Source organism: Struthio camelus, chromosome 1 (genome assembly GCF_040807025.1).
Source record: "Struthio camelus isolate bStrCam1 chromosome 1, bStrCam1.hap1, whole genome shotgun sequence".
NCBI classification, from domain to species: Eukaryota; Metazoa; Chordata; class Aves; order Struthioniformes; family Struthionidae; genus Struthio; species Struthio camelus.
The window spans coordinates 34596599-34611550 of NC_090942.1; the positions used below are offsets into that span (position 1 = coordinate 34596599).

Here is a 14952-nt window from a genome sequence, read left to right on the forward strand (position 1 = left end):
CTATGGGAAAGCCGCGCGGGGGCGGACGGGGGCGGGGGCAGAGGGAAACTAGCACTTCCGGTTTCTCCTCCCCGAGCAGCCGTTTTCCGTCGCGGGTGTCGCGAGGAGGTTGGTGTCGTCAGTGGTTGCGTCACTCCAACTTAAAGGGGAAGTGGTGCAGCGAGAAGGCCCGAAGTTGAGGGAGGGAGGGAGGGAGGTGGGCGGGGCCGAGCCGAGCCGAGCCGGGAGCGTCGGGGCTCCGAGGCGACGCGAAGCGACGCGAGGTGGCGGGGGGCGGGGGTCGCCGTGCGTGTGGGTCGGGTACCGGCGCCATGATGTGAGACGCAGGGCCCGTTGCCGCGGGGGGCGGGCGGGCAGGGCCCAGCCCTTGGCCTCGGGGCGGGAAGGGGGCGGATGGGAAGGGACTGGGTGGGGCTAGGGCCCAGCTTAGGGGCTGGCGGTCGTTTTGGCTGAGCCCGTCCGGTAAAAAAATCTTAAAAACTTCTCACTGGTGATAAGCCCAAACGATCCCATTACTGAAAAGATTCGCTGTCTTTCTCAGGGCCTGAAGATGAGCAAGTCTGTAACGACCTCAACTTACGTCCGCTGCCTTAGCTATGGACTGATGAGGCAGCTGGCAGATTTCGTGGATCCACAAGAAGGATGGAGGAAGTTGGCAGTAGATATAACCAACCCTTCTGGGGAAAGCAGATATAACCAAATGCACATAAGGTCTTATATAGAAGTCACATAACATAACCTTGCTTCTTAACTGTTTAACATCAATATCACTGTCTTTGTATTATAACTTGTTGCCGTTTCTTTGCCTGTAAGTACTTTTAAGACTGACAGTACAGTTTCCTTAGGGAGCTCAAGGTAATTAATCCTAATTGTGCTGTAGTTCAGTTTTCAGACAAGCCATAGCCAGATCAAATTGGCCAAGGAAATTAGAATTAATTAGAGCTGCAGAAATAAATATTTTTAGTAATAGAGCACTGGCTGGGTAACTTGCTGTACTGCAGTGACTTAAAGACGTTGATTTCACTGTGTACCTTTAGACAGGAAGAGCAAAGACAGAAAACTGGACCATAACTTCTGATCCTCGCAAGACACTTACAAGACACTTTCTGAGGTTTTGTTTTTTTTTTGGGGGGGGGGAAGAAATGTGGGGAGTCTGAGGCCTCAAATTAACATGTTTAAATGAAACATAATGTCAGCAGCACGTTATTAACTTACTGTTGCTTGAAGACTTTGTTGAATCCTCAAGCTCTTTTAAGGGTTATGTGTTTTAAACTATCTATCATCTTGGATTTATAGCCTTAGGTTTTCATTTGTTTTCATTTTATATCACTTCTAGAATAGTAATGAATCAGTCAGAATAACGGATCTCAATTTCTTCTTAATTCTTGTCCTTAAACTTTCAAAACAAAGTGTGAAGGCCAAAGGGGAGGAAAACCATAAACATTTTTGATTTGCTGTCTTTCGCTCTTGCTCTCTCATGTGTTAGTCACAAATGCAGACATACTGTGTTTTAAACAAGATGTTGAAGCCATATCAGTGTTGATGATGAAGCCAAATGTTGATGCATATTTTACTTGAGTTTAAATCTCTGTGGTTTTTTTATCTACGTTTTCTGAAAGTCTGCAAACAATTGTACTGTACAATTCAGTACACTCTAATTTTTTAGTTTCTTTTCGTTTGCTGTTAATCTCTCTTCTTTCTTTATGTTTCTCCAGGTCACTTTTTTAAAAAAAGCTGTGTTTTAATTTGTCTTTTCAGGAGATTTGAGGCGTTTGCACAAATGGGAAAGAGTCCCACCTGTGAATTACTCTATGACTGGGGAACAACAAACTGTACCGTTGGTGATCTTGTGGATCTGCTGATTAGGAATCAGTTCCTAGCACCAGCAAGTCTTTTGTTTCCAGGTTAGTGCTACCCATGTATTCTTTGTACTGTGTTCTCGCTTTTCTAAGATGTTAAACAGCTTCACAGTAACTTCAAAATCAGAAAAGATTAGCTCAAAATAGCCAGAAGTGGCTATATTTCTGTTATTTATAATAAATTTAATAACACAGAAATTGTTTAGTGTGTTCCAAGTTTAAATGGAGTTCTACAACTTACACGTGCTAGCAGAATGTAACCTTTTCATAAAGCTTATGTTTCCTAATCTGAGTAAATGTTGGCATTAATGATAGCTCTCTTTTTTTGATTCCTGATATGGTTAATGGTTTTTTTTAAACTCCATTTGCAGAAGCTGTAAGGATGGCAGAAGAAGTTACATTACCTCTTTCTTCGCAGGAGACCTTTCCTGTACATGAGAAACAATTGCCTATACAGGAAAAACAAGTGGCATCTGTAATGCCTGCTTTAGCTCAGGATACCGAGAAGCAAGCTTCAGCTCCTTCCTACTTAAGTCAAGAGAACAGCAGCTCACAGTCTAGTAACACAGGTAGGCACAGAATTTGATAAATTAAAGTACAATCTCTTTTGCTGACCTATCCTTGACCCCATGTGAAATAAATAATAGGAACATATTAGAGCAACAAGTATTTTGTTATCACTGTGCATCCACGGGTAGAGTATCCTGATACAGAGCATCCTGTCTTTGTTCATGTTACTCGGTGTGACTGTGAACGTGGCCAGTGGTAACAGAGATCAGAAAGCGAGATGTACTTTGCCACTAAGAAAGCTACTGTGATGAAACAGTTGACTATTAATTAAATTGCAGTTTATTTTGTGCTACACACAATCCTTTTGCCCTCTTTCAGTACTGATTTTGTGGACCGTTTAGCAAGATGTGCTTTAAAGCTGAATCTCACATATGAGGAATGGCTAAGACATTTGGAGAAAAGATGACTGAAGGGAGATGATAACTCCAGAAGCTTCTAATACCATTACAAGCATAGAAGTGGTGAATAGAAATTGACAGTATACCATCTACTCTGATACAAGAATTAGGCAATGTCAAATTAAGCTTGTAGGTAGCAGATTCAAAACAAAACAAATGGGGGCGGGAGGGGGGGAAGGGAAGGTGGTGGGGACGTGATTCTTCATGGAATTTATTTCATGCCAAAGTACTCTGTGGTTGCTAAAAGCCTGTATGGACTCATGATGTAGGTGGGGAAGCTTCTGATGGATTCCTCCTCCATAGTCTGTTAAATAGAGAAGCATGATTTTTGACTTAAAAGTACTTAGTACTTGGATCCAACTATTGGAGGTTGGGAAAGCATTCGAGGAAAGTATGTACTTGGTCTGCTCCTTCCTTCCTAGAGCTCCATTTTTTGGTTGCAGCCATAAACATGATGCCAGCTAGATACATTTTAACGTTTGACCCAGCGTGGCTGTCCCTGTGCTCTGCTGCATATTAAATTTCATTTACCTCAAATGACAGAAAATTACAATCAGAAGGCTGCTACGCTGCCAGTTACGAAGAATATTACTCCTAGCTAAATATAATTTTTCTGCTTTTAGTTTTCTGTGATGTCTGCATCATGAATCTGGAAGTAGGGCTCCACTGTGTCAGTGTTTATATTGTGACAAATTTTTAGTTTAATAGAACTGAAGCAGAGGGAGAATCTGTTTGATACAGCTGTTTGGAAAGATGAAAACATACTTCTGTGCTAAATGGTAAATGTGCCCTTTAGATCTCCACAGTTTTTGGTTTCATGACTTGGAAAGCGTTACAAATAATTTTGATACACGACCAGAATCAGCTGGAGGTAATAAACTGGGAGAAGGTGGCTTTGGAGTTGTATTCAAAGGCTACATCAATGGCAGAAATGTGGCTGTCAAGAAACTTGCTGCTGTGAGTAGTCCTCACTATATACTTTTTTTTTTTTTAAATAACTGCATACTTTAAAGTATAAATTTGTTTATCTGTGGAAAATGTTGTATGCTACGCTACACTTCAAAAAAGTGTCACCATTTTAAACTTCAGTTAGGTTGAGACTGTCGGGCTGTAGTCCCATGAATAGTATGAGCTGGCACAGTCACCAAAGATGAAGTGTTGCCCTCTCTATAGTTCTCCTTTGTGTGGCCCAGGCAGTCATCTAAAAGAGCAAAGTGCACAAGAAATGGCAGAGGGGAAGTGGCACTAGGGAGATTTGCCCCTTAAGTTCTCTTTGACGCAATCAGATGGGTGATTCACAAGCTAAATATATATTGCTGTAGGATTTTAGTCTTCATAGTAGTAGTTTTGTGTGAATAATTATTTTTCGTAACTAGTTAAAGTGCTATTAGTAAGTAACTGCAATTGAATGAAACAGTAAGTTAGTGCCTCTGCTGACACTGGATCAATTTGCCCAATAATATGTTCCAAGGACTTAAAAATAGTCCTCTGATATTTCATTACTGAGTTCAGTAAAAAAATACAGTGAACAGTTAGGCAGCTGTTAAGCAACTAATTGAAAGTAAGACTTACTATTCAATTGTTTGTTTTTTTTTTTTTTTGGATGAACAGTCTTGCAATATTAATGTCAAATCCTTTCTTTGTAGATAGTTGGTGTTAGTGTTCAAGATTTGAAACAGCAATTTGATCAAGAAATAAAAATGATGGCTAAGTGAGTACAGTGTCACACAATGTCATTATAGCTTTTTTTGGCACATTTAGCGTGTTTACTAGCATGGTTTCTTATTTTTGTCTTTCTGGCTTAGGTTAAAATTTTCATACTAAGTGAGAATGTTTCATAAAAAATGTGACTATGTGGTGTTCACATTAAGGCACCCCTGCAAATACCTGTATGGTATCTGTGTGCCACAGGGCTGCAACTTGGAACTGGGGATCAAGTTGCCTGTGCTTTGCTTTTTGTCAAATGTTGGGAATGTTGCAGACCATATCTGGTAAGAGTTTTTGTTGCCATAGGTGTCAGCATGAGAATCTAGTAGAACTTCTGGGTTTCTCAAGTGATGGTGCTCAGCCGTGTCTGGTTTATGAATACATGCCCAATGGTTCATTGCTTGACAGACTGGCTTGTCTGGTAAGTAAAATCTCTTCTAGTTTCTGGTCATCTTATTTTGTTCAGGTGAAGGTATCTATGAAATTATCCTTGAAATGGTCATTAACTATCGTAGTCAAACAACGTTTTACTACCGTGTTCTGGAAGGAAGGCCTATATGATAGAAGGTTCTCTTGCAATAGCGTTTTATACCAATGTTTTACGCCCGATGTTACTTAGTCAGAGCAGGTGAGCTATCTAACCATATTAGATGTACCAGTACCTGAAGCAGTACTGAAGCTTGGACTTACTCTGCCTGTATGGTGCAGAGCAGTAGGTGCTGCAGTATGTTGTTCCTGGTTCTGTCATTGGCTTGCTCTCTGCTAGCTCTTGAGGTTCTGCAGCAAAAATGTGCTTTCTCTTCACTGCCCTTGTGATATCAGTTATAACACGATGTTCAGAGTCTGTGTATCTGTTTCTGTAGTGCCTGAACAGATGTGAAATACTTCTTTTGTGATAGTATTTTATGTAAATTTTTTTTTTATTTTAATCGAATGACGTATCTTTTAGCCTTGGCCTTTAAGTAATAAATTGCCTTTATTTTGATAAACGTAACTCTTGTGTATGAGGGACAAACTGTCACTTGGCACAGTGATACCAATAGTAAGCCAGACTTAAACTAGTAGATGAGTGTCCATGTTAGCCTGTTAAAGGAATTCCTTTAATCTGCTTTATACTAAGTAAATGCAGTTTTTGAGGTTGTAATCTGATGAACGTTTTGGGCTGGTGCTACTTCCATATCCCCCAAAAAGTGTGGTTTTGCCTTTTTCTGTGCTGATGCACCTCTTATACTGGGACAAGCATCTAGAAGCTGCAGATAGTCCCAGTTTTTGGTTCATAAGTTATTTAGGAGGTCGAGAACATGCCAGGGCTTATTGATTACATACTGCCCCTGCTAAAGTGCTTGAGGTGCAAAACCTGTTTCTTGATATTAGACCTTGACTTGAGATATGGAATTGTTTTTTTCTGATACTGAGATGTTGCCTCAGCACTGAAGAAATGACTAGAGATGTTAAAAATTCAAGAAGTCAATTCATAACTGACGTTAATTGGCCACAAGTAGAACGAGGATAGATGTAACAGTGTTGTAACTGATACTTCCTTGGATTCTGTTTTCAGTAGTGTCTGGAAGATTGTGGATCGGGGTGTGTGTGTGTGTGTGTGTGTGTGTGTGGATCGGGGGGTGTGTGTGGATCGGGGGGTGTGTGTGTGCGTGTGTGTGCACCCCCCCCCCCAAAAAAAAAATCAGTTAAATCTTTTTTTTTTCCTGAATTGCTGAAACGGTTTTTTAGAGCCACCAGTTTGTTCAGTGAACCACATTATTTTCTAATTTGAGATCCAGAAGGTAACAAGTGATGTGAGTGCTAAATGTCCTGGTTTGTATTCTTCACTAAGTTTCAGTTGTTATCCAAGTGTCTTTATTTCTGAACAGAACAGGCTTTTGAAAAGCAGGCAGATGTCTGTCTACATCTTTAATTGCTTCAAAGTCTGGCCTAATGGCTTTTACGTATATATGTATATACATTTGATAGATTTTTCACCTTTGTACTTCCCTTTCTCCCTTCTCATTAAAGGATGGCACTCCACCAATTTCTTGGAATACAAGATGTAAAATTGCTCAAGGTACAGCAAATGGCATCAACTTTTTGCATGAAAATAATCATATTCACCGAGATATTAAAAGGTAACACCTGCTGACTTTCACTGTGCAATGTTTTCTGGTAAAGTCATTTTAGAGAAAACAATCACTACTTCAGCCAAGGGCACAATCTCTTCTGCAAGTGACACCCATCATCATAATCTTGCCTGTGCCCCAAGGACATCGCCCATACACAGTTCTAAAGATAATTATGAGGTTGTTGTGATCTGCCACTATCAAATAGTTACTTGAAAACAAAAATACTTGTGCTAGGACTTTATAAATGGGGAATTTTAAAGTTAAAAATACATCTTTTTTTTTTTTTCTTTTCCTAGAGCATTTCTTCTGAATGTCTCCTTGATTTACTATTATTTATTATAAAGACATTAATCTGATTTGAGACAGGTTTAAGAAGTGCAGGACTCTTTAGGATTAATGTATATTCACTTGTTTATTGCAACATACATTTTTCTAGAGATAGAGCTCAGAATAAGGGTGGGTTTGTTTGTTTCAGTGCGTCCTCCGTTCTCCCCCCTCCCTTAGCAGTTCAGTTCTTTCTGAAATACCAAATCAGTCCAAATGTTTCAAGAAGTGCTCAGATGCCATATTTCTCCTGTGGGTTAAGAAGGAGCATAGCTGACTGGTTTGGTGTTACGGATGAATATTTAAATAGCTTTCTGGCTTCTAGCACTCCACAAAATATCTATATCGCTTAGGTTTTGTGACCCTCCAGCGCGTTGGGAAAGACAAGAGTTTTTGCTTCAGCTCCCTCATAAAACGTGCTTGCTGCTTTAAGAGTTCCTGTTTCTTCTTCTTCCTTCCCTGCATAAGGCTCTGGACAACTGATTGGAAGGGATGTCTCTTTTATCTCACGCTGTTCCGCCCTTCTAACTGCTGTGAGTCAATTGTATTACAGTATTGCTGTTTTTCTTCTTTCGCTTGGATTCTGTTTTGCAGCCTCTTGCAGTGTGAGTAGTTCAATGAGTACGTATGGCTGGCACTATTCATAGTGCTGCCACTCCTGGGGAGAACTTAGATGAAGAAACATGTAAGAAGGCTTACTTCATTCTTCGTTTGCCTCTACGTATGACATGTAGAGGCAATTGGTAATCATGCAGGCACTAGAACAGCTTTTGTGGAGGTTAGAGACGTTTCATTTTCAGAAATGACTGAATTAGTGTTTTCAGAATTATCCATTATATTTTGCTTGTTTATACCCAGGAGATAGTTAATTTATCGTTGGAAGCCTAACATTTGCAATAAAACTTGCTTCTGTTGTGCTCTTTGTGGTGTATCAAAATGTGAGTTATCTTCTGGGCTTATCTCTTCAAGTTGAAAAGCTAAGATTACTGAAGTTAAGATGATGCTCCAGTTTCCTGTAGGAGTCTAGTGTGAAATACGAGACCATTGGTGGATAGTTCCTTGGCCTTTTGCAATGATCGTGTATTTAACGCTTTTTACAAACGTTCTAATACTAAGAGATCTTTTCATAACTTATAGTTGTGCTAATTTTGTTGGAAAGGTTTGGCAAACAGGAAGGAGAAGCTGGGAATAAAAGTTTGTAGTAAGCAATGCATGTTGTAGCTGGCTATGTGGTTTGCTTATGGTTCCAATCAGATGGTCAGAAAATGATGAAGATTACATAAATCTAAAGTAAAGTGTTTTTAATATGGTTGCAAGTGCTACAAGTTAAAAGCAATAGAAGGATTTATGTTGTAATTCATCTCATTTCAGTATTTTACAAACACATACCTTCTTTTAGATGAGCCCAGTTCTTCAGGTTTTCTGCAAGGGCAGCAAAAACTGTAGATGAAGTGGAAACACAACAACTGCAATTATTCCAGCCTTACTTTTATTCTCCTCTCCTTTCAAGAGAGGAATAAGAATATTCATTTGGCATGTGAAATTGTAATGGTTGACTTTGTACAGGATAATAGGTACAAAACCTGCTTTTGCTGATTCTGGGTAAAGATTTAGACAGGTAAAAATTCTGTTATGATCCAATACTAGTTTATCAAAACTAACTATTCTGTATTATGCCTCTTAAAGGAAGAGTATTCAAAACATGTGTAATGTAATTGGCCTTTTATAAAAATTTTTTATATCTGTGCACGTGAGGGGGAAAAAAAATCTACAAGAAAATCTTTGCATGAATCTGTCTTCCAGGCAGTATTTTATTTAGAGAAATTTGTTTTGAAATTGAGCAATTTCTAACAAAGCTGCCTCTTGTATTTCTTGATGTGCGAAGAAGTTAAGTATCTTAAATTTCAAGAAACAATCAAAATAGCACTTTGCGAAGAACTGTTAGTCTGTTTAAAAAGCCTAGTTACTGTACTGTTTAGGAGAAAAACCTTTTGTGTGTTTGTTTTTCTTCCCTTTTCAGTGCAAATATCTTATTAACTGAGACTTACATGCCCAAAATTTCTGACTTTGGACTTGCGAGAGCATCTGTAACATTCACACGAACCATCATGACTGACAGAATTGTTGGAACTGCAGCCTATATGGCACCTGAAGCTCTGCGGGGAGAAATAACACCTAAATCCGATATCTTCAGTTTTGGAGTAGTAAGTAGAATGTGAGAAGCAGTGTATGACTTCATTTTGTAAATGATAAAAACATAGAAAATCAAGAATATCTGAAATTAAACAAGTCACTCTGATCTGTTGTTTTCATTTTGCCCACCTTCCTCCCTTCCCATAATGAGCCCTTAGGATAGTGTTTCTAAACTTTGCTGATTGGCTTCTAAAGCATTTAAATATGTTGATTAAAGCTTGATTTTTTTGTATCTGCTAGTACTTACTACCATTCTGTTAAAAGGTGAATTTGTGTATGAAAGACCAGGGTGAATTAACGCGGCAAGTGTTTTTACAGCAGATGGATGCTATCCATGTGAGATTTGCCTTAAAGCTGAGCACAGTGCTTATCCAATTAAAAAAGGCAGTCCCTTAGTATTTAGGAGAACAATGAACCCGTTCTGAGTAGATCCAAGACCTTAACGAACTGGACCCCGTCTTCCATGGCATCTCGTTTCTACAGAAAGTAGGCCAGAAGGTATATCTGAATACCTAGGAAATCCTTCCATCTTGCTTTGAAGCAGCACAATGTAAGGCAAGGGAAAAACTTGCTTTGAAATTCCCAGACCACGCTGCTAATAAACGATAATGAAAATAAAGATAGGAACAACAGCAACAAAATGAATTGTGTAGAGTGTGCTGTCTTTGTCCAAAGACAGATGCGGTGAGTGTATGCTCCAAAGACTGAGGATCATGCTCCTTTTTTCAAATGCTATATATGCTAAGGATTGTTGTATACTTTTTCTTTTCTTCTCTTTCTCTCCTAGGTCTTATTAGAAATAATAACAGGTCTTCCACCAGTAGTTGAAAACCGGGACCCACAGTTACTGGTATGTTCTTTTTACATCTGCCCCCCTGCCCCAACCAGGATCCCTGTATATGAAATCATAGTCGGTCAGCAAGTTTTGAGACAATTCAGTTAGCAAGAAGGTGTAGTTACTGAAAACAGCTCTTGTATCAGTATTTGTTTTAGAAGTCAGCAAAGACTTTTATTTCTTCACTAGTAGAAGACTGTTCAGTCTTTGGTGTTAGTTTTGTAGAGAAATCAGGCTTTCTATAGACTTGCTATTCCCTCCAAGCAAAACTTCTGTTGTTTGGTTCTGGTTAAGTGTTATCCTGCAGGATTATCTGTCTTTTTGGTTATTCTAATTCTGGAGCTTCTCCCTAACTCTTCAAGTCTGTATCTCTTCAATATGATGACAAGACTAATGAAGCGGAGTCAAGTTGTCAACATAAATATTGGAAGTATTCATTCTTATTGGGAGTAGCCTGCCCCACCGCCCCACACACACACTTGTCTTTTTTCACAGGTAGTAAATTATGATGTTTCTCAATATACTGTCTCTTGAAGCTCAGCTGCTTGCAATTTATTATAAAGTTCTTTCTACTAATTCCAAAAATGCATGACTGTGTGCTTTGTACTAGTACATTTCATTCAGTTTCTGCTGTTCCACTCATCATGTTCATCTTTCTAATCTGATATTCTAATTCTCCTTGTTTTGGTATTGTCTCTACCTGTGATGATGTTAAGCTTTATCAGTGTACTCCTGTTTCACCCATATACCCTGATAGCTTCTCTTTCACCAGAATGCTTTTAAATTATTCATCTCAGTTGGTTCTTTATGCTTCCTGCCATTCCTGTATGAATTCTAATCTCTTCCAAGTTTACTGATAATTTGCAAATACCTTGTTTATTAACCTTAGGGAAGTTTGGGATATAAGGTTTGTTTTTTTTGTTTTCTGTTTTTTTTTTGTAAATACTTTTCAATTAATAATTCAACCTACTAGTTAGGAAACTAATGTTTCAAGTCTTACTCTTTTGAATTAAAAACCTTGAAAGCTTGCTTTTTGTTTAGTTTTGCGTTTAGTTTAAATTTTAATTCCTAATTAATCCAAAATTTTCCTGGTATAGTTTTTATAAAAAGACAGTTGTTTAGTAAGTGTGAAATAGCATTGAGTTTTGGATTGTTTGTTTCTTTGGTTGATTGTTTTGATCCATGCTGTAGGTTAGTAGATCATTTTCTTCTGCAAGTTTGGGAATACCTGTATACTATTAATAACTTTTTTCCCCCTCTAAGCTGTATCTTCTGGAGTGACATAATAGTTCATCCTATTTAGCTCTGTAATGACCTTGGAGAACTCCTTATCTAAATTCAGTCCTGGGTATTGTGTTATTTAAGCAGGCTTTTTCAGATCTGTAAGATTAAAAGGAGTATAAAGTATGATTTGATTGGGACGGTTTATCTTTGTAATGTACTTTTGGGGGTGTATAGAGAGTGGTCAAGGCAAAGAAGAGCCTTACACAGAGGATATGGCACTTTTAGGTTTGATCATTTTGGGGTAGTTGAATGTTAGTTAAGCAATATTAGACTGATCCACAGGGAAAGGCAGAAGGCCTGCCTCGACTGGCGTTTCTCACTTCCTTTGCTATACTGACCTCTCTGAGGTGTTCTTCGAACAGTATTTGCAGTTACAGATACCGCATTGCAAGCGTGTTGAGGTTGGAGAGCTTCAGACTAAAATATCAGATTTGAAAGTTCAGTTCAGACTAAGAGTCTGCTTAGAATAGTCATAGCAGCCAGTTAGAAACTGAAGCCTCAGAATAAAGATGGAGAAAAACAGATGATGTGTTTTGGGGAAACTGCATTAGCCTGGTCAGTTTATCACTGGAGTAAAAGGTTGTGTGGTAACCGAAGGCATTCGATCCCAGAAAAAGGGCTTTACAAAGTCCACACAAAAAGAAATGAGTTATTCGCACTTAAGTTGGCATGTTTGTGGGTTTTTAAGTAAACATAGATGCTTTGTTGGCGCACTCTTTTTCTTAGAAAATAAAAAGGCATAATAGTGTTGAGCCTTGAACTGGGTGAAAATTATGGCTCTGTGATGCAGTTTAAAGAAAATTGCTTTACAATTTTGTCTAAACTGAGAAATAATATTAAATGGACTATACATATTTATTATATATATTATTTATCGTCTTATAGGCTGTTTCTGCAGATAATATTGCTGTAATTATAGTGCTGATGCACAAAATTGTCATTCTTTGTCTAGAAGAACGGCTGGGAAAGAAAATGGAAGAGCACCCACGAGCAAGTTTTCAAAATGTTAGTGTGAAATACATAATCCTCAGATACTTACAATTTAAATTCTCTTGTAGTTAAGCATCAAAGATGAAATTGAAGATGAGGAAGCAACTATTGAGGATTATATTGATGAGAAGATGAGTGACTGGGATGCTGCTTCAGTGGACAAAGTATATTCAATTGCTAGTCAGTGTCTGAATGAAAAAAAAAATAGGAGGCCAGATATTAAGATGGTATGTAGTCCTTCACATTAAAGGGTTATTTTTAGCCGTTGATTCCTTGGTGACTGTATCAGTTATTTATATTGCCATCTGTTCTTTTCCAGGTCCAGCAGAATCTAGAGGAGATAACAACTTGAGGTGTTTCTTCTGATACACAAATGCTTTCTAAATGGAGTAGAGACCAGTAGCAAATACGGACTTTCATTAGTATTTAGTGTGACATTATCAGCTTGTCTGCTTTCCAGACCTTCCTGGTCTGCATGTAAGGTGTGCTGCTGGCCTGTCACTATTGTGCTATTTTTATTAAGAGATGAGCTTTTTCACATATCCTTAGCCAGTGGGTCCTCAGCATGAGAAAGCTGAGAGCCTTTTTTAGATTAACAAGTTGCATTCCTGGCACATCTTCTCCACAGCTTTTTAAATGCATTTCCATATTAGAATCTATTTGTCTTTAGATCTCCAAGTATCAAATATGTCTTCTGCAAAGGCAGATAACAGTAAGAGGCTAGGTTGTTTTTCTTCAAATCACTTTCTTGTGTAGGTGGATGAGACCTTTATTTACTGGAGACAAAAACATTTAACTGATGTAAATGGCACTTGTGTTCCTTTTTTACGAAGACAGTAGTAAATACCCATTCAAAACTTTTTTTTTTGTCTAACACTTTGACTTGAGAATCCAAGTTAATGTGAATGGACAGTATTTGTGAATGTGACAACTGTCTGGATGCAGACTTTATTTTTTAAAAAGTCTTCTCAGGATTTGTTTTATTCAGGTAAATGCTGCAAACATGTTTTAGGTTGTTCTCTGGTTTAGATGTTTTACAAGCAAAATAATTATATTGCAATGCAAATATAAAACTAGATACAGTTTTCTTCCACTGTACCGTGTATGGTGACAAACCATTTAATGTTTGTTCATAAACTCACTTATTTAGGAGGAAGACTCTTAAATACTTTCAATATTATTTTTATACTTGGCAGATTTCATATAGTATATTTTTAATTACAGATTTTCCTGCGTTACTGAGGCCAGTATAATACTATTAGGACCAATTCTGCATTCTCCTTAGTCAAATAATTAAGTGCTTACCTTAAAAAAAAAAAAAAAATATATATATATATATATATTTATTTATATAACAGCATGGAAGGCTTTCTAGAAGAGAAACTTTGGCAGATGAAAGCAGACTGAAAATGGAATGAAAGTGAATAATAAGATTCCAAATACTTTGGACTAAGTAGGTGTGAGAGTGCTGCTTTTGTAAATAAAGACGTTACTTTCATGTAAATCTTTTGCACCTCATGAACATTTTTTTTCTTGACAGTTTAGGAGTAAGTAAATAGCCTGGTTTGAAATACATGATTATGAAAGAGCAAAGGAAACTGAAAAAGGAGATTCAATTTGACTACATTCAGGGATACATACATTTTTGTAGAAAGCATGTGATTTTTGACATTTTATTTATAGCATTAGAACTCTCCCTGGCCGTTAACTCATTCTGTGCTGCCTTTTAAAATGATAAATTAATCTGAAAAAGGTATCTGCCTGTACAACTTTAGTTTCATAGAGCACAAATTTGGGAAAGCTGTTAACACAAATAAAAACCTGGCATTCTTGTTGCCAGTGTTTATTCCTAATAAAACTTTGGCGTTGGAAACAGTCATTTTATGTTGCTTGTGCTTCTAACAATAACATTGTGTCAGTTTCACTGCATAGAATAGAGCTATACAGAAATGAATGTGGCTTTGCAAAGAAAATAACTGTTCTAAAACAATCAGAATAAAATCCGTATATTAAGGTCATAACTTTGGTGTTAAACATCTCCTCCAGGTGTTGCCTGAAGATGCCTTACTAAAGCACTGCTGCTCTTTACTATCCCTGCAGCTAGCATACATCCATATTGTTGTTCTGAAGTGTTTGCTGTAGTAACTCTCTGGTGTTGAAACAAGAGTAAGTATTTTTGTTCACATCTGGTATGGTAGAACAAGTTTGTTCATGTGCCAGAAGCGATGTTTTAAGCGCTGGGAAAATCTTAGCTGCAAGCATGTGAATTTTCTGTTCCTCTGTCATTGTGGACTATTTAGCTATCATTAGACCTCTGTGGTCTGTCAGCACCCAAATTGTGGCAGTAGCTTTCCTCTCACTGAAAATGAAGCATGGTAGCTAGCATTTCATTTAATCAGTTGGGTGGGCATGCCTCTCTCACTTTCTTCATGCACCTCATTCTATTCTCTGACCAGTATCAACAGTCAAAGAGACATTTGCCCTTGAAAACGTTTATGCTGCAGGAATGCTATTCAGTGTGTGGTTGTAGTAAAACTGTTTTGTCTTCAAGGAGTAAAGATGCTTTTAGCTAAGGAAGTTTTGGTAAAAGCTTTGAGATGTTTCAAAAATCTCTCTTGCTGTCAGTGTAGTGAGGAATGAGAATGTGAAGTTTTCTTGGTGGTGGTGGGTGGTTT

At 38.0% G+C, this 14952-nt stretch overlaps 1 protein-coding gene across 4 annotated transcripts; it reads left to right on the forward strand.

Annotated features, from left to right (window-relative positions):
* The first annotated feature begins 36 nt into the window (after nucleotides 1-36).
* On the forward strand, nucleotides 37-14298 carry IRAK4 (interleukin 1 receptor associated kinase 4). 4 transcript variants are annotated; one of them, XM_068933826.1, is made up of 12 exons: nucleotides 37-108; nucleotides 542-711; nucleotides 1759-1904; nucleotides 2231-2428; nucleotides 3624-3784; nucleotides 4474-4538; nucleotides 4841-4955; nucleotides 6548-6657; nucleotides 8996-9179; nucleotides 9956-10018; nucleotides 12346-12504; nucleotides 12597-14298. In XM_068933826.1, the coding sequence occupies exons 2-12, from the start codon at nucleotides 551-553 to the stop codon at nucleotides 12627-12629; spliced, it is 1395 nt and encodes a 464-aa protein (XP_068789927.1). In that variant the 5' UTR covers nucleotides 37-108; nucleotides 542-550; the 3' UTR covers nucleotides 12630-14298. The 4 variants fall into 4 exon arrangements, with proteins under 4 accessions (XP_068789927.1, XP_068789925.1, XP_068789926.1 ...); XM_068933824.1 differs by lacking the exon at nucleotides 37-108 and adding an exon at nucleotides 112-263; XM_068933825.1 differs by lacking the exon at nucleotides 37-108 and adding an exon at nucleotides 212-316.
* The last annotated feature ends 654 nt before the right edge of the window (nucleotides 14299-14952 follow it).

Bases quoted from the DNA above. Each gene is read 5' to 3' on its own strand.
- IRAK4 (XM_068933826.1), top strand. From the start codon at position 551: ATGAGCAAGTCTGTAACGACCTCAACTTACGTCCGCTGCCTTAGCTAT. The intron at 4,956-6,547 runs GTAAGTAAAATC...TTCTCATTAAAG, and splicing joins TTGACAGACTGGCTTGTCTG to GATGGCACTCCACCAATTTC. The intron at 10,019-12,345 runs GTATGTTCTTTT...ATTCTCTTGTAG, and splicing joins ACCGGGACCCACAGTTACTG to TTAAGCATCAAAGATGAAAT.